Below are 24,657 nucleotides of genomic sequence, written 5' to 3'. Positions count from 1 at the left end.
AAATTCATTTATTTGTACACATCTCTAGTTATATTAAATGTTCTAGAACATATGTTACAAAGAATACTTGAAAGTAAAAGCACATACTATTCTTTTCTATTCTTCAGCAGATATATTGTTCTACTATTTTAGTAACCCATTTACCTTTTGACAAACTGTATGAGAGCAATGTGTGCCATTCACAAGAAAGTAATAAAAAATAGGTACAGGGGTTTTCTTTAAACCATGCCAGCTCTTTTTATAGGTCCCCTGCGTAGCAGTAAGTGAAGCCTGTTACGTCTAATTCTCAACATGGTCCCATCTGTGGATACTTAAATACAAAGATTGAAGTCATGAACAGACAAGACAGATGGTTCTATAAACAGGAGAAAAGCCCCAAATTTGCAGAAAAATCTGACATCTAAAAGGGATTTAAAAGCACAGTGTCTGTACTTTTAAGAAAGGAGATCTCGGTGGTCATTGTGGGAGTTGCCAAGCAACAACAGCACTATTACCAGCCTTCAAACCTTAGTTACTGTCAGTAAAATCAGGGGAGAGTCCCACAAAGGGCTACTTTGGCCTTCCAGTCTATACCTGCTCCCCTCACTCTTGCCCTGGAGGGAGGACTCATTAGGACTTATTAGTGCCAGGCTAAGCAGCAACCACTGGACAGTTTGCTACCATGCTACTTGTGCAACTCACATTGGCGCAACAGTGGCTACAACTTGATGCCGAACAACTTGCCTGGGCCCAGCGGCCGCCTCCTCACAACATGTGTGCCTTTGCTGGGCCCAGTGGTGGTCACCACACATCTCACCTGAGCAACTTGCTACCGCACAACTTTTGCAACTTGGCTTGGCTTTTGTCAAGGAGAGACTTCAAGTCACTCGCTCTCAACCTAATCACAGGGATTTTGTGAGGATAAAATGGAGAGAAGAATCATGCAATGCTTTCAATCCCCAGCGTGGGGGAATGTGGGGTATAAATGAAGGAAATAAATAATAAATAAAGCTGAAGACAGAGGGGGCAGGTAAAGGAAAAGTTGGTTGCTGAGTAGGAAAAAGAGAATGAAAAAGGGGAAAATGAGAGGATATGGCAACTGCCTAGACTTGCCAACTCTGGCTTGGAAAATTCCTGAAGATTTGGGAGTGGTGCCTAGAGAAGACAGAGTTGGGGGAAAGAGGGAGCTCAGCTGGGGTAATTCCATAGAGTCTGCCCTCTGAAGCCATTTCCTCCAGTGGAACTGATTTCTGCTGTCTGGAGATCAGATGTAATTCTAGGAGAACTCCAGGCCTGGAGGTTGGAAACATTAGGGCTGAGGAGAAAGGAAAGAGGAAAAGGATACAGGGGAAATGAAGTGACCCCTGCAAGTCAAGTCCTTGCAGGTTCTCCACTTGTTTTACATAATTTCCTGTTCCAAGTGAGGCCTTCTTCCATTCTTTTAAATGCAGTTAGAAGAAGAAGAGTTGGTTTTTAAATGCCGACTTTCTCTACCACTTAAGACTTTCTGTACCACTTAAGGAAGAATCAAACCACCCTTCCCCTCCCCACAACAGACACCCTGTGTGGTAGGTGGGGCTGAGAGAGAGCTCTAAGAGAACTGTGACTAGCCCAAGGTCACCCAGCTGGCTTCATGTGTAGGAGTGGGTAAACCAACCTAGTTCACCAGATTAGAGTCCACCGCTCCTATCCACCGCTCTTAACGACTACACCATGCTGGCGCCCATCGCACAATCCCTACACCATCCCTACACACAATCCTTACAGCTACTGAAACACCATCATTACCATATTATTATTATATGATGTTGGATAAAGAGGGAAAGGCAAGGCTTTATTGAGGATTGCGCTATTTACAATATAGCATATCCAATATAATATTTCCCCATCATTTCTTTTCATCAACACTTCAGAGCTTCAAGTGTTATTTTCACCATAGATCAGGATCCAAACAGCTCCCTTAAAACATAAGCAAGCACTTTGGTGCATGTATTGGAACCTCATCCTTTTGTTTTCTGATGGTAGCCATCTGCAACTGGAAGAGAGAGTGAGTCACAGCTGGTGATCCAGAGGAAAAGTAGCACTTAGCAGTCAAAGAATGACAGGTGTGGACTGTCTTCACACCATTGACAATTTGCTCAGACTGATAGGGCCAGGTAAAATCCTGCCAGCTATCTGCTAACATTCAACAAAAACTGCACAAATGATGCCTAAGTACAGTAGACAGTAAGTCCATGTCATTTCTGGCATCCCAAAGTGAGATTTCAGTAGTTTATATGATCCTGGTTGAATGTGTATCATACTTGGACAGATAATAAACTACACTTTCCCTTCTAATACACAACTGGCACAAATCAGTCAAAGGAATTTTATGTGCAAAAATAGCACTACTTTCATGGGATCTCTGTAATTGAAAAATGCTTGAACTTTTGAGTTTTATTTGCCTGTTTTATTTTTATGCATTTGCTCGGTCACTTCCTGCTCCACTAATTTTGGTGAGTCTCATGTATTTTAACTCCCTGAATTTTTCCCACAACATGACAACTGGTTATTATGCCCCTGACACAGATCTGCTTGAACTACAACAAATTAGTTTGCAAAATAGTTAAATTTGTTAATAAAGTTCTTTTAGGATATGAATATGTATGCTAAAGCAATTAACAGGCTCACTGATATCACGTTATTTTACGCAGGTGGGCCTAAAAGAAGAATGTCATGACTTGAAACATCTACTGATACGTCCATCGTTGGAATTAATAAGTTAATAACTTTCTTCTTTAAAAAGGTGAAAGTTAAACTTCATCAATATACTTTTAAAAAATATCCATAAAATATCCTCTTTTCTCAAATGGCCATAAAATTGTCATCAATTTTTTAAAAGTATTACTTACCAATCATTGTGGTTCTGCATATTCATACTTGTGGAGCAAAGATCACAGGTGCTGCTGAGCTTCAGGAACCTTCTAGAAAAGCTGTGCCTGCCACATGGCACAGTGCCTCATGGCACTGGATGTTGGAAACTGAGGTTACAAATGACCTCATCTTCTGCCACTAGCCCCAGAATCTTATGAAAGCAGCAATTTGGTCAATAGAGTTTCTTCTTTCTCCTTTGTGATGGTACCAAGTCCTCTCGCATGGAGACCCTTCGCAAGTGTAGCTTCTTTCTACCCTTATGTCTGAGGTTAGAGGAAAGCAGGACCAAAGCCTCCACAAATTCCAGTAATTGAATCTGAGAAGAGCTTGAAACTGAAAGATGCGTAACTAGTAAGAAAATCCCTTGGAGCCGTGATGATCCCTGGGAACAAACAACATCAGGTCCTTTGGTACTTACCAACACAGAGCATCAAAGCCACAATCCTTGGTGCTGAGGTTGCCACAAAATCAGAACTCAAATGTGTCTGATAATGGCAACAAACACATTTGCCTCTGAATTTCTGTAAAACCAGAAAACCCTATTCTGATAGTAAAGTGGATCAAGTTTTTGTCTCAAAGACAAAGCATGCTGTCTAGTACCAAAGACCTTTTTTTTCTATTAAAAAAAGTTGGATTTACGTGTATTTGTGCATTCTAGATGCACACTCAAAATCAGCCTGGCAGTCTAATTAACATTGATGGGAGTGCTCATAAGCAAAGCACATTAACAGAAGATAAACACAGTTAGGTCTAGAAAAGCAAAGTGGCATGAGAAACATCATTTGGACTAGACAAAGAATCCAGTAACTATGTAATGCATAGCAATGCAAAAACTAGCAACCAATTACCACCCAAAATAATCTATATAACCACATAAACATTACTGTAAACTAGTTGATTATCAAGCAGAACGGCTCTGTAAAAAAGCAAAATGAAAGATCCAGAACAAAGAACATGATTCTACACCTGAAACTGCCCAATAAACGGAGGAAAAACAAGAAGTACTATGTCCCTGCACACTCCCAACCTCTTAAACGACCTGTTCAGCTAAGTTCATTAATACATTTAGACACATTTTTTCTTAACTGAAGGTCACCAAAGCTTTAAGCACCACACTCTGCACTCCACAACTAGAACTATGCAGAGACCACCTTGAGAAAGAACTTAAAAATCTTCCTTCTCTATACAAACATTCAGTTTTAAGAATTGGGTGACTTTCATTAAATTGATCACAAAAAGACTCTGACAAAATAATAAAGTATTCAGATGTTCAAAGGACCACTCCTGATCTTACAGTGTCAGGTGCTCCTGTTCTTGAAAAAATATATGCAATAACTGCTGCTAAATAAATGTTCACAGAAAATCCAACACAAAGCACAGTAAATAAGTAAACCATTCTAAATTGATAGTTCATGAAAAGCAAAAAGAATGGGAAATGAACCCATTAAAATTTTGCTTAAATACGCTGTAAAAAGAACATTTGAAGAAAGGAAGGGACCACTGGCTATGGTACAAAGTACTGAATGAGATGAACAGGTAACAGAGGAAGGCTAAACAAGAACTTTTATGGTTGGCACCACAGCTGCTCTATATAGTATAATGTTCTCACTAGAAAAAAAATGCACAAGGCTTACAAACCATGAAAATTATATTCTGAATGTTACATTAGGAGAAAATTAAACAGGAATTTATAACTAATATAATTCAGAAACGAACACTCCTGCATAATACAGATTATATATTCTGAATGCATTTGCTTACTATTTGAAATAGATGACTGAGTAGCTTTGATAGTATGATAAAACTGTGAGATGAGAAAAGAGGGACAAGTCAGACATTTGTTCATTCTGGGAATGGGTAACTGTCTCTAGGTCAAAAGAAAAAGATGAGATCCTTCTATCGATGAAAACATACTCCAACAGTTTACATACTTTTCTGTGATGCACAAAAGATCTTCACAATAGCAAGCATTAACATAAAATTCAATGGACATAACCCAAAACAAGATGAATTTAAACTAGAAATAAAAAGCAGGCACAATCCCATGAAAGTTTAACACGTTTTAACACTTTTGTTGCCATTGGAAGGAGTTAAGCACATGCTTAAGCTTCCTTTGAAACTAATGTTATTTTAAAAACTCTAAACTGAGCCTAAAGAAATGCAACTTTATAATGATATTTTATGCCACCACCAGTTTACTAGCTATTTAGGTAAGGGTATATCACTCACAGACTTTGCATGAACATTACCTAACTTTACAAAACAGAGGGAACTGATTTACCGTAAATCACTAATAGAAAAACCTGTTCAGGGCCAACAGTATGTTATGTTGGTCTGTTATCAGATATCTTGATAGGGCAGTTGGTCCAAAAAAAGTAGGAACAAGAAGGGGCAGTGTAATTTAGATCACAGTACTAGGGTGAAGTTTTATTTTTTTTGTCTTAAAAAAAAACCCTCTGCTCCCCCATGCTGTTTTCCTAATTGAAACCAGCTCTCCTGGTAGATAAGGAAACAGGAACTTGTCTTTGCTTGTCATTTCCATTCTTTACTGGGGCTAATTCCCCCTTCTGGGGTGGGTGGTTTAAATTGGGAAAAACATCAAAGATTGAGATAATTAATACTCGTTTGCCCAGTGCCATAGTCCCAATTAAATCTGACTACAGATCTCCAGTGTAAATTTATTCCATTTAAAAAGCTGGTTGAAATCAAGTTTCTATTTAAATAGTTCTTAAAACTAACTGTATAATAACTAATTAATCAAACCAATAAGACATGTTGATTTACAGAAAACAAAACCTTTATACAACCTAGGAAGGTGCGCTTAAATTATATTTGTAATGTAATAACAATGAGTAAGATCATTTCCAAGGGCCTGGAGCTTTCAGGGAGCAAATGGCCATGTTGATTGGTTTGTATCTTGGTTCGTATCTAAGCTAATAAATATTCTTAATTTGAGAACAGCAAATTACAGAGATTTGAGGTAGAAGGCAGAACAGTGTCACCCAGATTAAGGATGTTCATTGGACAAAATGAAGTCCAATGAACATCCTAAATCTGGGTGATTAAATGGTAAATGACAGGTGCATTTCAGGTTGAAGCAACATATGGAGATGGCAACCAGCACTGACCCCTTCGACACTCCCCACCATGATTTTGTTAACTGAAATTACTTGCCATCCCCAATACTATTAGCACCTCACAGGAAAATAACAGGCCCTCAGTAAAACCTGTGTTTTTAACTTTAAAGTGTTAATAATAGTCTGTGTGCTCACAGCAATGAGTAATTGTCCATTAGTAAATCTATGTGGGAACAAAAGGATTAAACCTCCTTTTCCTGTCATGTTTGGCCTCAATTCTGATTGCATTCCTAGAAATCACCTTTCAAAGATGAACAGAAATGCATCGCCTCTGCTACATCTTCTTTGGTCCTAAAGCTGCTATTAAATACCACAGTACTGCAGAAGCAATGCCAGAAAAGATGGCTACCTTACACCCTTTTAAACTCACTGATTTACATGGATTTAGAAGGGTGTAACTCCTCTTAGGACTGAACTGTTACAATGCAATCCTAAACACATCTAATCAGAAGTAAATCCCACTGAGTTCAGTAGGACTTACTCCCAGGTGGGTGTGCATAGGATTGTGAAATTAGCCCCCTAGCTATGAAATACTTGCAAAAGTTTAATTTCAATACCGTATTTTTCGCTCCATAGGACGCACCTGACCATAAGACGCACCTAGTTTTTAGAGGAGGAAAACGAGAAAAAATCTTGTTTTCCTCCTCTAAAAACTTGTCTTATGGAGTGAATGCCGGCTGGGTGCGTGCGCGTCGGGACGGCACGAGCCGGCGTTCCCCACCCCGACAACCAGCTGGGAGGCGGGCGGGGCCCCACAGAGCCGTGCGTGCGCGTCGGGACGGCGCGAGCCGCCGTTCCCCGCCCCGACGGCCAGCTGGGAGGCGGGCCGCACAGAGCCGGCTGGGCCTGTGCACGTCCGGACAGCGCGAGCCAGCTCTATGCGCCCCGCCCGCCTCCCAGCTGGCCGTCGGGGCGGGGAACGCCGGCTCGCGCCGTCCCAATGTGCACGCGCGGCTCTGTTTTGCTCCGCCCGCCTCCCAGCTGGCCGTCAGGGCGGGGAACGCCGGCTCACGCCGTCCCGATGCGCACGCGCCCAGCCGGCATTCACTCCATAAGACGCACAGACATTTCCCCTCACTTTTGAGGAGGAAAAAAGTGCGTCTTATGGAGCGAAAAATACGGTAATTTATTCAGTTATTTACTGGAATTTATATTCGACTATCCAGGGAGCCAGATGATTAATAACTCTTATAGCTCTCTAACTTGATGAGATTACATTCCAATGAAACTTTCATTAAAAGGATAGGTATGTATAAATGCAACATCTGAATCGCTGCAAAAGACCGTGATAATGGTGATTAGATTAATTTCTACTATTGAACTTAATTATTCCAGTTGGAAAACTCCAAAAAATTTAAACGTCACAATAGGTTAAACAAAAATTTAACCTAACCTAAAAACAATTTTACTGCTGATTTTCAAGGTATAAAGCATTGATGTAGCCAGGTGTTGTTTTTTTTTAAAAAAATAATAGAACAAAAATATGGAACACTTTTATATAAGATAGATTTACTCACCTTGATCTCTTTCATGCCATGTCCTACTTCCAGCAGCTGGTGAATTTGGGGAAGGATAAAAGTCCCCTGTCGGGCTTGGTTCCATATTCTCATCTATGGATATTGTTTTGGGTCTCTTACTGTAAATGAACAAGACTTATTATGAAGTTATTTTAATAATCTTTTTGTGTAGTATTTAAAACAAGCCCAGTACAGACAACTCACAATTACATGCCATGTCCAAGGCTACCTATGGATAAACTAGAATCTGAATTTGCTCGTCTTCCAGTCCCAAACTGTATGGTTTCCATGGTAAACTTTGGTTATGCATATTTCTACTATGAGCATAGATTTCACTAAATTCCAGAAGTATTCTTTCTAGCATTACTGCTTATTGAAAAATACCTTAACAGTACTGATCATTTAATTACAGAACTTGACATTTAAAAGCTGTCATTCTGTCTAAGTGACTTAGGATAATGTCATAACAGGTAACATATCTTTCTATACTGCTCATTCTCAACAACATTTTCTTTGAATATTTGCAATAAATTTTTATTACTCTTAATTTATAATTTTTTTCAAAGGACTGGGACACCTTAAACATAAATAATAGACCAGGAAACATTTTCAAACAACTATAGAAAGGAAATATCAATACAAAAAGAAGCCCCTTTCAAAAGAAGACAAAACATCCCCGCTCCCCCAAAAAATCCCCCCAAATGAGATAAGAGTTTTCCTCAATATAGAATAGGAAAGGAAGTCAAATTGTAGCAAAACTGTCTAGGTCTGTTTGGTCTCTTACCGCGCATTCCCGAGAATTGGTGTACGAGAGTGGCGGGGAGAAGGCGCAGGTGAGCTGTCTCCTAACGCCGATAAACAAAAAAAAGCAGTTTCATGGCTTTTTTTGTTTAATGGGGCCTTTCACCCCATTGAAAACAGCGAGGCTGCTCCTGCTAAAAAGCAGGCACAGCAACGCTGTTCCTGGCGCCGGCGTAATGGGCCGAACAGGAACAGAAAGCCATCGACCAGGAACGCCCCCCCCCCCACGCTGTTGCGGCAATTCTCCGCTGTGGCCTGCACCACAGAGAGATTGCACCAGCGGAGGGGTGAGGCGCAGCTCCACGGTGCTTGGGCACCGGCGGAACTGCCCTCGCCGCCAGTGTAAGTGCATCTTGTTGCGTGATTAGATGCACTTACGCTGGCGGCAAGGTCACTCCGCCTCCTAAGAGGACTCGCCCCCCCTCAGGAATGCGTGGTTAAGTAATCAAGTAAGCATTTTCAAGGATAAAAATGTAAAGTTGAATCAGAACCAAGCTTTGCATCACTTTTTGAATGTTCTGAGCATAAAGGGACTGCCACTGTATTTACTAAGCAAGGTGGCTAAAAATGAAAGAGATAATTACCTATCAGTGCTGTCCTAAAAAGAGTTACTCACTTCTGAGTCCACTGAAGTCAATGAAATTAGAAGGGTGTAACTCTGCTCGGGATTGCACTGTAAATGGAATATTGTGTATCTGAAATTTTTCTATGTTATACCAGTGCAAATATAGCCTTGGATACTTACTGTGAGGGCTTATTCTCCTCTGAGGCGAAGGGCATCCTGAGCTGTGGGTTGTTTTCCTCTCCATCCAGGTAGGCAGGACTAAAATTGTTCTGACTTCCTGTATCCCATTGGCGGGAAAACAGCCTGAGGAAGCCAGTTACCGTCTATACTAGCTATGTAGACAGCGATGAAACAAACTTGCAGTAGAACTTGATTATAACTCAAACTCAACACGATTCAACAGGAAAGAACAAGAAGCTGATATCTATGTGTACTTAGAATGAGTTTCCTCGCTTGTTCAGTTAAGAAAAGACAGCTAGAGTTATGCGATTCAAACCTTTTAGAGAAGGCTGGGGCAGGATGCCCTTCGCCTCAGAGGAGAATAAGCCCTCACGGTAACTATCCAAGGCTATATTCTCCACTGAGGCAAGGGCATCCTGAGCTGTGGGACTTATAAGAGCTCCCAATAGGGCGGGAAAGGATTACTCTACTACATTTTGCAGGACCCTGCGACCAAAGGCCGCCTGTGCTGATGACCAGGTATGAATCTTATAATGTCTGACAAATGCTGAGACCGAGGACCAGGTGGCGGCCATGCATATCTCCTCCAGCAGGGCCTGTTTATCAAAGGCAGCAGTGGTGGCGTTGCTTCTAAGGGAGTGAGCGGTGATGCCCTCTGGGACGGGCTTACCAGTTATCCTGTATGCCTCTGCTATGCATGCTTTTATTGTGTAGCTAATGGAGGCTGCTGACATTCTTTGTCCCTTACTGGGGTTGGAGATCCCGATGAACATGAAGTCAGAGTTCCTAATGTCTGCTGTCCGGTCAATGAAAATACGGGTAGCCCTTCTTAAGTCTAGTGTGTGCCATGAGGTTTCCCTTGGCCCTGAGGGTTTGGGACAGAATGATGGTAAGTTGATCTCCTCGGCTCTATGGAAGCGTGAGTTAACTTTAGGCTGGAAGGTAGGGTCGGGTGTCAGCACTACTTTGTCTTTGTGAAAGACACATAGACCTTTTCTAATGGACAGAGCTCTGAGCTCAGATACCCTTCTAGCGGAAGTGATTGCTGTAAGGAAGAGTACCTTCATACGAAGGTATCTCATGGGAACTGTTCTAAGGGGCTCGAAGGGTGGTGCCATGAGAGCCTTTAGGACCAAATTGAGGTTCCACGTAGGAAACCTATGGATGACGGGAGGTTGGATTTGAGAGACCCCTTTTAAAAACGCTGAGATATGCCTATGTTGAGATGTGGGGCATCCTTCTAAGAATGGTACCACGGTGGAAATGGCAGCTATCTGTCACCTCAAAGTAGAAGCCTTGAGTTTTTGTCAGACTGTAGGAATTCTAGGATTCTGGGGATGTCTGGATGGGCTGGGTCAAACTTTTTCCTTCTAGCCCATTGGACGAAGGCCTTCCAGGACGCGTTATATATGCGCCTGGTAGATGGCCTTCGGGCTTCTATAATGGTATTGACAACCTCGTCAGAGTACCCTAGTTGTGATAGGGGCCTCCTCTCAAGCGCCAGGCAGTCAAACAAAACCACTGAGGATCTGGGTGTAGTAGTGGGCCCTGACGGAGAATGGCCAGTCTTGCTGGGATCTGCCAGGGTCCTGGTATGACATGCGTTTTAGGGTCATGAACCATGGTCTCCGTGGCCAAAAAGGGGTTATCAAGATTACGTCGGCTCTGTGTTGTTGGATTTTGCGGAGGACTTTCAGGGAGGATAGGAATTGGGGGGAATGCGTAAAGCAGACCCTTCGGCCACAGACTGAGGAGGGAGTCTGTGCCTTCTGCTTCTGGGTGGAAGTACCTGGAATAGTATCTGGGTACCTTGCGATTTGACTCTGAAGCAAACAGATCTATGGAAGGGGTACCAAATATGTCTGTAAGATGATGAAATGATTGTTGATCTAATTCCCATTCTCCTTCGTCTACGGACTGGCGGCTTAGCCAGTCGGCCTGTAGGTTGAGGACTCCCCTTATGTGTTCCGCTCTGAGCGATGGCCTGAGCCCATATGAAAATCGTCACTGATTCCCTGTGCAGGGAAGATGACTTGGAGCCGCCCTGTTTGTTGATATGGGCTTTTGTTACGATGTTGTCTGTCCTTATAAGGACATGGTGGTTCCTGATTAAGGGAGCAAACTTCCACAGAGCTAATTTTACTGCTCTGAGCTCCAGTAAGTTGATGTGTAGTAGTGTCTCCTGTTGTGACCATTGCCCTTGGTCAATCTGGTCACCCAGAGCGGCCCCCCAGCCTAGAAGGCTGGCATCTGTAAAATCTGTATGGGATCTTCGTGTATGTATTGTATTGCCTTTCGTAGGTTTGATGTTTTGGTCCACCAACGAAGACTGTGACTGACGTTGGGTGGAATAGTTATTCTCTTGATTTTTTTCTTTGTAATGTCTAGTTGGTGCGGACGCAGGAGCCATTGCAGAGGGCATGAGTGGAATTGCAGAGGGCGTGAGTGGAATCGTGCCCATGGGACGATAGATATGCATGACACCATCAATCCCATTAGGGCCGCTAGAGACATGAGCATGGCGTACTTCTTTTTGGCCGTGATGGAAGCAGATATCGCTAGCTTGTTTATGCATTCCTGTGGTAGAGATAGGGAGTTGCTTTTTGAATTGATTTTGGTTCCCAAATGTGTCATCACTTGTGATGGTTTCAAGGAACACTTGAGGAAATTTATAAGGAACTCGTGCTCCTGGAGGACTTGGGTAATCCTTTCCGTGTGTGCACAGGCAAGGTTGAAAGTTGGGGCACAGATCAGGATGTCGTCCAGGTACGGATGTACCTGAATTCCCTCCTGTCTGAGGGTTGCAATGACGGTCACCAATACTTTGGTGAAGACCCTCGGGGCGGAGGTCAACCCAAAGGGGAGGGCCTTGAATTGGTAGTGACTGTGTCTGTAGGCAAACCTTAGGAATGGTCTGTGCAAGGGGTGGATGGGGATATGGAGGTAGGCCTTGGTGAAGTCCACCGCCGTCATAAAAGTGCCAGGAAGAAGGGACTCCACTATTGATTTGACAGTTTCCATACGAAAGTGTCTGTGGGCCATCCTCTTGTTGATGTATTTTAAGTCGAGGATGGCCCTCAAGTCCACGTTTTTCTTCGGGACAATAAAGAAAATGGAGTACACTCCCTGGCCCCTCTGACGGCTGGGTACTGGTTCTATGGCCTTGATGTGGATTAGATGGTGAATGGCTGTTAGGGTTCTTAAGTGTTTCCCTTTCTTCAGGGATATTGGTGAATTTAGGAAACGGTTCCTTGGACGAGATGTAAACTCCAAAAGGTAACCATTTGATATGATTTGTGAAACCCACTTGTCTGGATTTGACAGGGCCCACCTTGCCGTGAACTCCTGTAACCTCCCCCCCACCTGAACGTGACTGGCGTCACTGGGGGTTATTCTTGGCAAATCGGTCTCCTTTTTCTCCTCTGGGTTGGAAACCTTGGGGTCTGGAGAACCTCCCCCGCCCCCGCGAAATGACCTTGTGCTACCCCAGGAACCTCTAGTAGTTCCCCAGGAGCCTCTCCTGTATTCAGTTCTGAATCTGGGTGAGAACCTGGGGGGACGAAAGGAATGATATGAGGAAGGCCAATGATCCTTTTTAATCTGCATAGGCAGTACCTGTTTTTTATCTTTTGTTTCTATGAGTATACTGTCAAGTTTCTCTCCGAATAGGCGTCCTTCCTTGACAGGGTATGCCATAAGTGTAGTTTTGGCCTTGAAGTCGGCTGGCCAAGCTCTAAGCCAAAGTTCCCTTCTGATGGAAGTGACCGATGCCATTGATCTCGCTACTGAAGACATAGCATCAAGTGAGGCATCGGCCATTAGGGTTATGGCGCTTTGGACTCTCTCAAGGCCCCCTAAGACCCTGAGATTGTCCTCGGGAACTAGTTGGATAATCTTTTTTATCCAAAGGTAGGATGCTCTGGCGAAAATAGAAGTGGTGGCACTGGCCTGAATAGCAGTAGCCGAGGCCTCGTGTGCCTTTCTCGCTAGGTAGTCTGCTTTTCTGCCTAGTTGGTCTTTCAAAGAACCAACTCTGTCCTCTGGAACCAGACCTGGTGATTGTAGGTCCAAGACAGGGGCGTCCACCAGGGAAACCTTAAGCATTGCCATGGCGTGAGGCGCCAGGTTGTATAGCTTTTTTATATTATTGGGTAGCTGTCTGTTAGGGGCTGGGTGATCCCACTCATCCCTTACAGCATTGATGAAGAACTCTGGAAAAGGTACTGAATTTGTTGTGGATTTCGGTCTAGGGAAACATTCCTTGACTCCCTTTTTCCACTTTGATTTGGGTTCATCAGATTGGTCTGTTTCCTTGTTAAGGTCAAGAGCAATCATAGCCTTGGCCAGTAGGGCCGGATAATCCTCACCAGAGAAAAGCCTGTCATGTTGGTCTGACTCCAGAGGTGGCTCGTCATCGGAATCAAACTCGCCCTCTTCTTTTTCCTCCTCTCTTTCCTCCTCCTCATATTCTAGAGAGTTGTTGGGAGATTTAGAATGTTCTCTGGTTCCAGAGAAGTTAGCCTTCATGGCCGCTTTAGTGGGCCAAGTAGCATTTCTTGCATTAGCAGACGTAGTAGAGCCTTCGTCCTCATCAACAGTATTGCTATTGCTAGTTTGGTGAGAATGGAGGGGGTAATTGGGAGGAGTCCCGTAGGGGCCTAGTTCCAGAGGGGGGGGAGGCGGGCCTGAAAGGATTGGAAGGCCTGCCAGTGGCGCTGAAGGGCATAATTGATTAGTTCGTCAGCGTTTTGCTATGAAAGAAAATGGCCGGCCGCCACCGCCTGAGTGGGGGGGGGTTGCCAACTCCCATTGCCACTAAATTACCATCTCCCGTCGGGACGAATACGGGCCCAGCTGCCGCCGCCGCCTCCAAAAAGACCCGCGTCTGGGTGCTGTGGGCTTTCGGTGAAGAATCGGGCATTTTACATCTGGCTTTTGACCCAGCGCCGACCTTGTTGCCGCGCCTCCTTTTTCTGGCGCCCGGCTGCGGCGAAGCGGTTTTTCGCGCCTTTTTTATTTTGATTTGGACCGTGGATGGTTCCGCGGCCAGGGTCTCTCCCAGTTGTTCTGCACTCCCTAATGGTCCGTCAGAATGGCCGTTGGGAGAACCGGAGCCCTTGAAGGTGGTTTGCACCAACCCCCTTTGGTAATCCTTCTCGGAAAGAAGGTCGTCCTCTCTAGTTAAGATGGCATCGGCCATCTTGGATTAACCCTACTCTGTGTCCCTTTCCCAAAGTAATGAGGCAAGAAGGGTAACGAGGGAAGGAGAGAGAGGGACAAATATTAGGGAAGGAATACGAGGAGAGACTAACAAAGGACAGGTAAGCGACAGAATACGGAAAAAACTAAGTCTCACTGATCCTAATGGAGCGTTGGCACAGAGCTGTGCGAGGCTGCCTGCTCTACTCGGATAGGCAGGACAGAAACTGGCTTCCTCAGGTTGTTTTCCCGCCAATGGGATACAGGAAGTCAGAACAATTTTAGTCCTGCCTACCCGGATGGAGAGGAAAACAACCCACAGCTCAGGATGCCCTTGCCTCAATGGAGAATTGCATTTACAATAATTTTAACAGTAATTTCTTTACAGATCATTAATTAAAAATATAGTCGTTCTGTACATACAGCAAGGGCAAAGTTCTACTGCAAAGACATAATCCATCTGCAATATTACTTAGCCACACCAGTCACACACACTTCTAGCACAATCCTAAGGGGGGGGAATATGAGGTGGCTGAGAATGGCGCTGCCGCGCTGCCTCCTGTGAGGCTTCCCAGATGCAAAAGAAATAAATTAAATGAAAGAAAAAAGAAAACTGGTGAAAATCCCCCATTGTGTTTAATTAGGCTACGCCACCCATTTTGGTGGCATAGCCAAGCTGTAGCGTGAAGCGGCGTTCCCAGGAAAAAAGGGGTCTGGAAGCTGACTAATGTCAGCTCCACCCCTGGGAATGCCCTCCCCCACCAGTGCAGGCTTTCTCGTCCAGGCTTTTCCTGCTGGCATGTGGGTGACAAAGGCCAGCGCAGCTCCATGGCTCCCCAGCGTGTTTGCCCACCACCAGTGTCGGTACGACTTTATGCCATGGTAAAGTGCCATGCACGCCAGCGCAAAGTCATGCTGGCTCCTATGGAGTTTTGACCCCCCCTTAGGATTGCAGCCTTCATGTACCAAATATTTTAATTAAATATCAGTACTTTTTAGTAGCTTGCTCACCTGGTTGGTGGAGAGGAGAGTGATCTCTGTAGGTTTACACTCGAGTTCATGTCATGATAATATGGTTGGCTCTGAAGTTCTCCAATTGGGAAGTTCACTCCTGCTCCCTGGGTTATAGGCGCTAAACAACATAACATTGAAAGAGTCATTCCTACTTTCTAAATGTCTAAAGGCCACAAGATTAAAAAGAACATTAAATGTTTTTGTCTGTTATGGAGATCAGTATGAAGCTAGTCTGATCTGTTTGAATAATCTGAAAATAAATTATCTATTTATGCATTTCAAAAGGTTGCATGCTGCCTGTTTAGAGACCAATTTGAGGCAGCTAATGCCTAGATGGCCACACAATCCTGTAGATTTACATGCTTTACATGTGACACTTTTTATGAAATCCATACCACATGTTTATGTTGTATATGATTATTCAAAATAAACTTTGGCTTTCACCTTTTCATTGAATAGGCAATAATAAAATGTTGGTATAATTTTGAAATATGACAAATATATGCTAGCTTCAATTGATAAAGTAATGCTTGCTGGGAAACCACCCTTCTGTGATACAAATTATTATATTACATGCTGCATGTATTATGTTCATATATATGCATGCATTACACTACTTGCTTACAATTAATACTACGGTTTTGATCCAGTAATTTACATTAATTGAGCTAATCGATCCCATTCTTCATTCTTATCCCTCACCAGCTTACGGCATTCCCAAAATATCATTGTTGAGGGTCTGAACACCCTCCAGAGCAAGATGCCATGTAGTACAACAAAAAAGATCAAGAATCGCCCTCCTTCCCTCTCCTTAGGATGTCCATTTGTACAAGAGGGAAGCAGGGCAGAGTCTACCTTCTTGTTGTAGCTCCTGGTGTCACATCATGTGCTGGAGGGCTCTCAGTCCTTCAGTAGTGCCATTTAGGAGGGTCAGAAAGCTGCTGGGGGATGGATAATCGCTTCCATGAACTTACTCCATTGGTATAAATGCAGGTTATAAATCCATGTACTTACTACTCGGAAAAGCAAAAGCGTTCAAATCTTAATTGATTAATGCAATATACTAGAACTGGATTGTTTTCACATGCTACAGATCATTTTCTAGACATCCTCAATGACTGGGCCCTCGAACAGTTGGTCATGGACCCAACCAGAGAGGAGGCGATCCTGGACTTAAAACTCTTTGGTGCTGCCAGTCACTTAGTGCGGGATGGAGGAGAGGGCTATTCATTGCTACTAGTAAAAATGGATACTAGTCATGATGCATACCTATTCTCTCCAGGATCAGGGCAGTATGCCTATTATATTAGGTGCTTTGGAACACAGACAGGACAATGCTGCAGCAGTTGTCTTGTATGTGGACTTCCTACAGGCACTGTGTGAACAGACTGCTGGACTTGATGGACCTTGGTCTGATCTAGCATGGCTTTTCTTATGTTCTTATTGTTTCTGCATAACATGAATGATTTTTATACAATGTTCAATGCTTAAGATAATAGTTATTAGTTCAGATAATACTATGAAGGTAAATAGGCACTAATATTGACCTAGCACCTATATACTAAACCGAATGACACTAGTATTTTTCTTTCCAATCTCTTCAAGGAGCACTAGGAGATGTTTCATGGAGAACCAAGTGCTCCATGGAGCACAGTTTGGGAACGGCTGATGTAAACCATCATCAATTCTCGGGTGATAATTAAATGTCTTTACATTTACATAGAGTAGGCATGCCAGTAGCACTAGATCATGTTAGTGTCAAGAGTGAGCCTTGAGTTTGTGCTTAAGCATTTCATCCCCCTTTGCCATCTGTTCTAATTCACTTCATTTACAATCTTGAATTGTAGAATTATGAGAAATCACAGCTTGCCTGTTCCAACGTAATGGCAAACTGTGGTTTGCATTAAAGAGAAAATTAATTGAACTGGACTGCATGACAGAGGAACATTGTGCATATCCTGGGCTCAGTCAAGTAATACCATTTAAGTCTGACTCGACCATTTTATGGACTGAGACACGTGGATGACGCCTTTCACTGAGTAAGAAATCTTTTGAAGCAAGATTCATTGCTCCAATTGAGTCATAATCCACTATTTTACCGGAAGACAAAAACCACTCCTAATATACTTATCTGCTAGCAAATATCTAGAACAAAATTTCTCAATGTTTCCATACATTTTTACTCATATTATTTATTAGTATAAATACACATATATTTTTAGTTGACCGATTTCTACCATGGTCTATTATTAATACATTCTTGACATCCTATAACAAATTTGGTATTTAAACCTTTCGGGATAATGAAATCGTGAGAATACCTCTACCTGGTACCTCTTAAATCATAACTGATAGTCTCACTCAAATGCTTACAACTAGGGCTGTGCATATTGGTATACCCGAGCTGAAAATAAGCCAAAAAATCGCCATTTCAGCTTATTTCGGCTTCCTGGTTTTGCCAGCTTAAAAAAAGGCAAGAACATAGCTGAGCCAAAAGGGCGATTCTCGAATAAGCCGAAAATACATTTGGCTTATTCGGGTTTGGCTTTTTCCCTCGTTGCAAGGAGAGAGCTCTCCTTGCTTCTGCTGGGGAAGGCTACCTTGAAGCTAGGACACCCTAAGGAGGGGGAGGGAGGAGGGACTTGAAATTCCAGTGGCCAGTAGATGGCCACATCTGGGAGTACAGTGTTCTTTGGCCAATCACAGAAGCTGGAATGCCATTCAAAATTTTCTGTGCTTGGCCAAAGACCACATATACAACCTGGTCTCTCCCAGAGTGGCCATTGCTCACTGAGAGTTTGGTGCAAACCTTGGCTTTTGCTCTTGCTGCCTCATCCTGAGCTGACCTGGTGGATTAATTGCTGATTGGATTAATTGCTGCCTGGAAGAGGAGGAGGAGAGAAGACATCCAAGGGTTTGAGATCCTATCATCGTTTTTATTTTATTTGGGGCTTATTTTCTAAATTTGGCGACAAGCCAGGGGGAGGGTTCTAGTTTGAACCACTGAAATCCCATTTCAATACTGTGTCCATGCTGCTTCCTACCTTTAATTAAATTTCTGACTTAATTGTGGTGGGATTTCATTACAAACTACCTTTGCTGATTTCATTCTTGTGGGGGGGGGGAGATCCCATTTCCATATTGCGTTCTTGTTGCTTCCTACCTGCTTTAATTTCTGATTTAATTGTGGTGGGATTCTGTTACAAGCAAGCCACATTTGCTGATTTCATTCTTTGGGTGTGTGGAGGGGGGACTGCTTGGCTTCTGGGCCCTGTGTTCTTAATGTTGCTTGGTGTGGTTTGGCTTGGCCTGTTGGTTGGTGCGTGGTTTTCCTGGTCTGGGTGGCTGATTTGACATTTGGGTGGGGCATGGATTTTGTTTCCACCTGGTGGGCTGTGTGATGGTGTGCAAGACTGCAGAGAGAGGAGGATCCGAGTGCATAACAAACTCCCTCCCTCTCACTGTCTGAGGACTTCCTTCCATGGGAAAAATGTGGGTATGTGTATCTTTGAGGCATACCTGGTTGTTGTTGTCAGGTTTTGCACTTTGCGTTGGATTGGCTTGGTTGGCGCCACATCTGGGCTGGCAGCAGTGCCCCCAGACTTTCAACTACCTGGCATTGTGTGGCTGGATGTCCGTTTTGTGGGGTGTGCCGCCAGAGGGTGCCTGGGTGCTGTGCCTGGCCTCCGCCCTGCACATAGTGTAGGTTTTGAATAGGGTGGCAAAAGGGCCCCCACTTTTGATTTTGTTGTGGTGTGTTGTATTTCAGGGTTTTTGTAAAGAGTCTTGGCTCCATTAGACTTCTCTATGTGGTTTGTTGTGCTGCTAGGTTGGTGTCTGGTGGTTGTGTAGGGCTTACGTGAGTTGTTCAGAAGGGAGACATTGGCCTGTGCTTGTCTCCGCTTTTACACTGGAACTTAGACCTGTCCTCCCATTGGTTTCAGTGGGCCCATTAAAAGCAATGGTGAGAAAATGGGCTGGGAAATTTTACCACCCATTAAAGTAAATGGGGATTTTTTTGTGAAGCTTCTGTGGGGGCATTTTTGGAGGTAGAGGTCCCAAATTTTCAGGATAGCTTAAAGGGACTCTCCTTGCAAGAACCCCCACATTTGGTGAAGACTGGGTCAGGAGGTAAGCCTACTTGCTCTCCACCCTGTGTCTATGTGCAAAGTAGGCTAATTGAAAATTCCCACCACTAAAGTCTATGAAAAAGTCCCACCACTAAAGTTTATGGAAGAGGTCTCCCCGCCTCCAAACAGAAACACTGCAAAGTGATACTTTGCAATGCCTCTGTATGGAAGAGGGGCAGCAAACTCTTCCAGACCCCATAAAATTGGACCCCCTTACCCAATCTTCACCAAACTTGGGGGTTCTTGTAAGGAGAGTCCCTTGCAGCCATGCTGCGAATTTCGGGGCTCTACCTGTAAAAATGCCCCCCAGGAGCCATGAAAAGTCCCTATGGACTCTAATGGCTGGTGTTTTTCGGGAAACCCGAAAATAAGCCGAATTCCCACATTTACTGTTATGGGAATTTGGCTTATTTCAGGTTTCCCAAAAAAAACCAGGACCAATAAACCTGAACCTGAAATTTACCTAATTTTATTTTTGTGTGCACCCCTACTTACAACATTATTACTTAAACCTCAAATCCTTGGCATAGGGCTATGGCTCAGTGGTAGAACATCTGGTTGGCAAGCAAGTTCTCAGGTTCAGTCCTCAGCATCTCCAGTTAAAAGGATCAGTTAGGAGGTGATCTGAATGACCCTGATCAGAAACCCTGGAGAATTGCTGCCAGTCAATACTGATAGACCAATAGCCTGACTCATTATAAGGCAACTGCACATAAATTTTCATCAAAAAGTTGGTGCAATAAAAACATAGTTATTTTGGGGACTTTGTGCTATGGGAACCAATGGTAAATTAGCTTTATTTAATATTTCTTCGGCATATATAATCTAAAGAAGTAAAAAAGATGGACACTTGCCCAAAGCCAAACTGTAAATTTACAAAATTTCATTGCTTTGATCTTCAGTATCCAAGCCCAATGATATAGAAACTGAACCTCATAGCTCCCACAAACACTATTACACAGAATTTCTGTCCCTAATAAAAAAGCAAACACCTCTCTATTGGGATATCTTATTTAATTGTCAGAAGAATGTGGGATAAGATCTAGAAAAACATCACAGACATCTGTCCAGATTTCTATTGGCCTTTTTATTTTGCATTTTGGTCTGGGAATAACATGAAATCCTTTAAGATCTAATCAGAAATATGAGCAATGTCTCCCCCCACCCCAAATTCAAATTCAAATAACCTTTAATGGCATAAGATGTCTTAAAGAAGAATACACTTACTTCTGGATACCCGCACCAGTTCTGACACATTGAAGACTCCAGATTTTACAAAACTATCCTCAAGATACACTAGAAGGAAAAACATGAAAATGCAATTATTATTTTTATAAACAATCTAGCAGTAACCAATACAAGAAATTTCTTCAGAAAACACATTGATAAATTAAGGGAGCAATTCTAAAGCCAATTAATCAACTACTTGCAACAGCAACTAAACTGGCATAGCCTAGAGATATGGTGGCATATCTGAAGATATATTCCAACAGTCAAGTGTGGCCAAATCTGCAGATATCTAAATCTGCAGCTTGGAACCACATCAACAAACATTTTCATGCGAACCCAGGGAACCCACCAGGTTTACAGAAAAATGTGAAAACATTAAAAGACTGGAGGGGGGGGGTTAAAATCTCCCCAAATATGAGCATTGTCAACATAGGCCCAGACAAAGCTCCAATACTCCTTCTCCATCCCCCATGCTGCTGAGGCGGTGAAGCTGCAGACAGGCAGGAAAGCTGCACTGATGACATTAAGATGGTGAAGGTTCTGGCAAAGGGTTAAAGATGGAAAGAATATTCAGTGGCTGTTATATAATCAAATGGTCTCAAAAATGGAAGAGCAATTTAAAAAAGTAGGTGGACTTTTGAGAAAAAGGACACATTTCGAATGTCTAATAGTGGGAGATTCAAATTGACTTAGGGAAAATGTATAGACTGTTGCTACAGCATGAAACTGAAACTGAACAAGTAAAAGACTATGATAAAATGGACGCAAAATTTAGGAGCAGATACAGATATGTCTCAGTGGGGGAAATTATGTTTATAAGAAATTAAATTTACAAAATGTCAAGTGCTTAAAGAAAATTGGTATAAAATGTACTTTAGATGGTACATAACGCCTAAAGATATTGCAAAGGCAAAGGATTTGATGGAAGGTGATGGAAATGTCAAAACATAGATGCAACATTCTATCATATGCAATAAGGCAAGAAAATATTAGAAGATGATTTATAATTAAATGCAAAGAATATTGAAAATCAAATTTGTCCTGGATTCAAAAACTATGTTGTTAAATATTTTGCCAGACAACATGCCAAAAATATGTAAAGAATTATTTAAATATATGGTGACAGCAGCAAGAGTGAAGTACGCAAGAAAGTGGAAAGCAGACGATTACCCAGATGTAACTGAATGGACAAATAAAGTAGCAGAATATGCAACTATGGCTAAGTTAACGTATTTAGTGAATAATCAACCTGATTTTTATGAAAAATGGAAAGTATTTCTTGAGTATATAGGTGTTAACTGATAAAAATAATAGAATGTTAGAATTTAAGTAAGAAATATGTCATTGAATATGCAATTATAACATTCAAAGAAGGTATAATAGAAGTTATACACTAAGTTCCATTATAATGTAAGAATTAGATGTGTGTGTTTATATGTTTGTATGTCTTCTAATATCTGTTGGGAAAATAAAAAACTTCAAAAAAAAAAGATGTTGAAGATTCCAGGTAGGCAGGTGAGCTGGGTGAGTTACTGCCACCACTGAGATACTGAAGCTGCCAGATGGATGAGAGACTGCCAGGTGGGGGCTTTGCAAGTCACTGTTGCTGAGGCGGTGAAGCTGCCAGGCAGCTGAAAGCTCCTCCATTGGCCTGCTGCTTGAGGGGAGAGAAGTAAGAGTACCCGTGGCTGTCTGGGGATAACCCCAGACTCAGGGCCACCCCACCCCCCACCATTACTGCTATCGGTGCAGCTCCAAGTGGAGATGCCACCATGACTAGGCTCCAGGCAGCCTCCCCCATCATCTATCAGGCCAGCACGGATCCCAGAGGCTCTGCTATCACCAGTGCGGCTAATGCAGCTCTCTTTGACTCTTGCCGCCAGGGAATCTGTCACTGGAGGATCTGGCTGGGGCCCATCCTCAGAGCAGCCCCAAGAAGACACCTGATTGACAGATAAGGGTTGGGATGGGGGAAAAGGGGAGATTGATAGAGCAGGGTGGGGGAGAAGGACAGAGGGAAGATTGACAGAAAAGGGTTGGGGGAGAAAGAAAGAGGGAGAAGAGTGACAAGAGAAGGGGGGAGAGGGAAGGAAGCAAAGGCAGGGGGGATGGGATGCCCCCTCTCCTCAAGTTCCTTGCTGATCCCGGCTTGTGCTGATTCAACACCCAACTGTCACTGTACCATTGTAAATCTGGTGCCAATGCACTGGCATAGGACCTATAACTGGGCAGCACCAGCATATGCTGGGCCAACACCATGTGTCAGTTGATATCGTAAGCCCCCTCAACCAATGTCCTGTGCCAAGGTCTGGTGTAATACTATACTGGTGAATATGCTGATGTAAACATAAACATTCCCACCACAGCTAGAGCACAATTCAAGATATTAAATCTGTGGCTAATCACAACTTTCCTAAGCACTATATAAACCCCAGCCAGACACACTCATCTATCCCTTTCTGTTGTTGTCTCCTGCCAGTGGGTAAAGACTTTTTGTTTGTCTGTTTTCTCAATGATCCCTCCTTCCTGCCCTGTTTAATTTTTGTTTTTATATTTTTGTATGCACATTTTACCTTGGTTTTAATTCAATACGGAGAAGGGTAAGGTACTTCACCCTAGGCAGAAACAACATAAGGCACAGGTACAGGATGGGAGAGAGTTGGCTTGAGAACAGTACATGTGAAAGAGATCTGGGAGTCTTAGTGGACCAGAAACTGGCGGACAATGAAATTCTGGGCTGCATCAATAGGAGTATTGTCTCTAGGTCAAGGGAAGTAATACTACCACTGTATTCTGCACTGGTCAGACCTCACTTGGAATACTGTGTCCAGTTTTGGGCTCCACAATTTAAGAAGGATGTTGACAAGTTGGAGCGTGTCCAGAGGAGGGCAACCAGAATGGTCAAAGGTCTGGAATCCATGCCCTATGAGGAGAGACTTAGGGAGTTGGGTTTGTTTAGTGTGGAGAAGAGAAGGTTGAGGGGAGACATGATAGTCGTGTTTAAATATTTGAAGGGATGTCATGTTGATGAGGGAACTAGCTTGTTCTCTGTTGCTTCAGAGACTAAGACACGGAGTAATGGATTTAAACTAAGAGAAAAGCGATTCCACCTAAACTTTAGGAAGAATTTCCTGATGGTGAGGGCTGTTCGATGGTGGAATGCACTGCCTCGGACGGTGGTGGAGTCCCCGTCTTTGGAGGCCTTTAAGAAGAGGTTGGATGGCCATCTGTCGGGAGTGCTTTGATAGTGGGATCCTGCATGGTTGGGGGAGGGTTTGGGTCACTGTGGACGTGGGGGGGAGGTAGCTGTTAATTTCCTGCACTGGGCAGGGGGTTAAACAAGATGACCCTGGTGGTCCCTTCCAACTCAATGATTCTATGATTCTAATCTGTTAGCTGCCTTGATGGCCCTAATGATGGTAGAAAGGTGGGATATAAATTTTGTAAATAATGATGGTAGAAAGGTGGGATATAAATTTTGTAAATAAATAGCATTATGCCAGTCTAAACCAACATGCAAGCAGAGGAAACAGGGAGCACATCAACATTTCTGGGTGACTACCTGCCACTCCAACCACTGCAACTGCTGGCCAAATATGAAAGACCATCTTTTGCCTTGCTGAATCAGAACCCCAAGGAGCAGCCAAAACAGCAACCACAACTAAAGTTCCAAGGCAACTCTCTACAAGGGATGGGTAAGTACTGGCCCAATTACAATGTTATATCCTCCAACAGGTAAATCCTACAGTGTTGGAACCCCCAAGGAAGGGGGGAGTATAGGCACTGAAAGAGTATGTAGATAATGTCAGTGTCTCAAATCTGTAGATCACACCATATACAGAATGACTGAACCAACATGCTCTCTTTTGGTACTGCTAGATATTATTTAGTACTGTTGTGCCAGTTTGGAACCAAAAAGGCATAATTTTCTAACAGTTAGAGCGGTTCCTCAGTGGAACAGGCTTCCTTGGGAGATGGTAAGTGTTCCTTCC

At 43.2% G+C, this 24,657-nt stretch overlaps 1 protein-coding gene across 13 annotated transcripts in view; it reads right to left on the bottom strand.

Annotated features, from left to right (window-relative positions):
• The window catches only part of NFIB (nuclear factor I B), a 435,226-nt gene that overhangs the window by 100,530 nt on the left and 310,039 nt on the right, over positions 1–24,657 (bottom strand). For all 13 annotated transcript variants that reach the window (XM_056847865.1, XM_056847871.1, XM_056847866.1 and 10 more), the window contains exons 4-6: positions 20,663–20,731; positions 15,303–15,423; positions 7,547–7,665 (exon numbers count right to left, since the gene is read on the bottom strand). In XM_056847865.1, coding sequence (XP_056703843.1) covers positions 7,547–7,665; positions 15,303–15,423; positions 20,663–20,731 — 309 coding nt within the window. The remainder of the gene's footprint in view (positions 1–7,546; positions 7,666–15,302; positions 15,424–20,662; positions 20,732–24,657) is intronic.

Source organism: Euleptes europaea, chromosome 4, assembly GCF_029931775.1.
Source record: "Euleptes europaea isolate rEulEur1 chromosome 4, rEulEur1.hap1, whole genome shotgun sequence".
In the NCBI taxonomy this organism is placed as follows: Eukaryota; Metazoa; Chordata; class Lepidosauria; order Squamata; family Sphaerodactylidae; genus Euleptes; species Euleptes europaea.
This window is presented reverse-complemented; position numbering and strand designations above follow the sequence as displayed.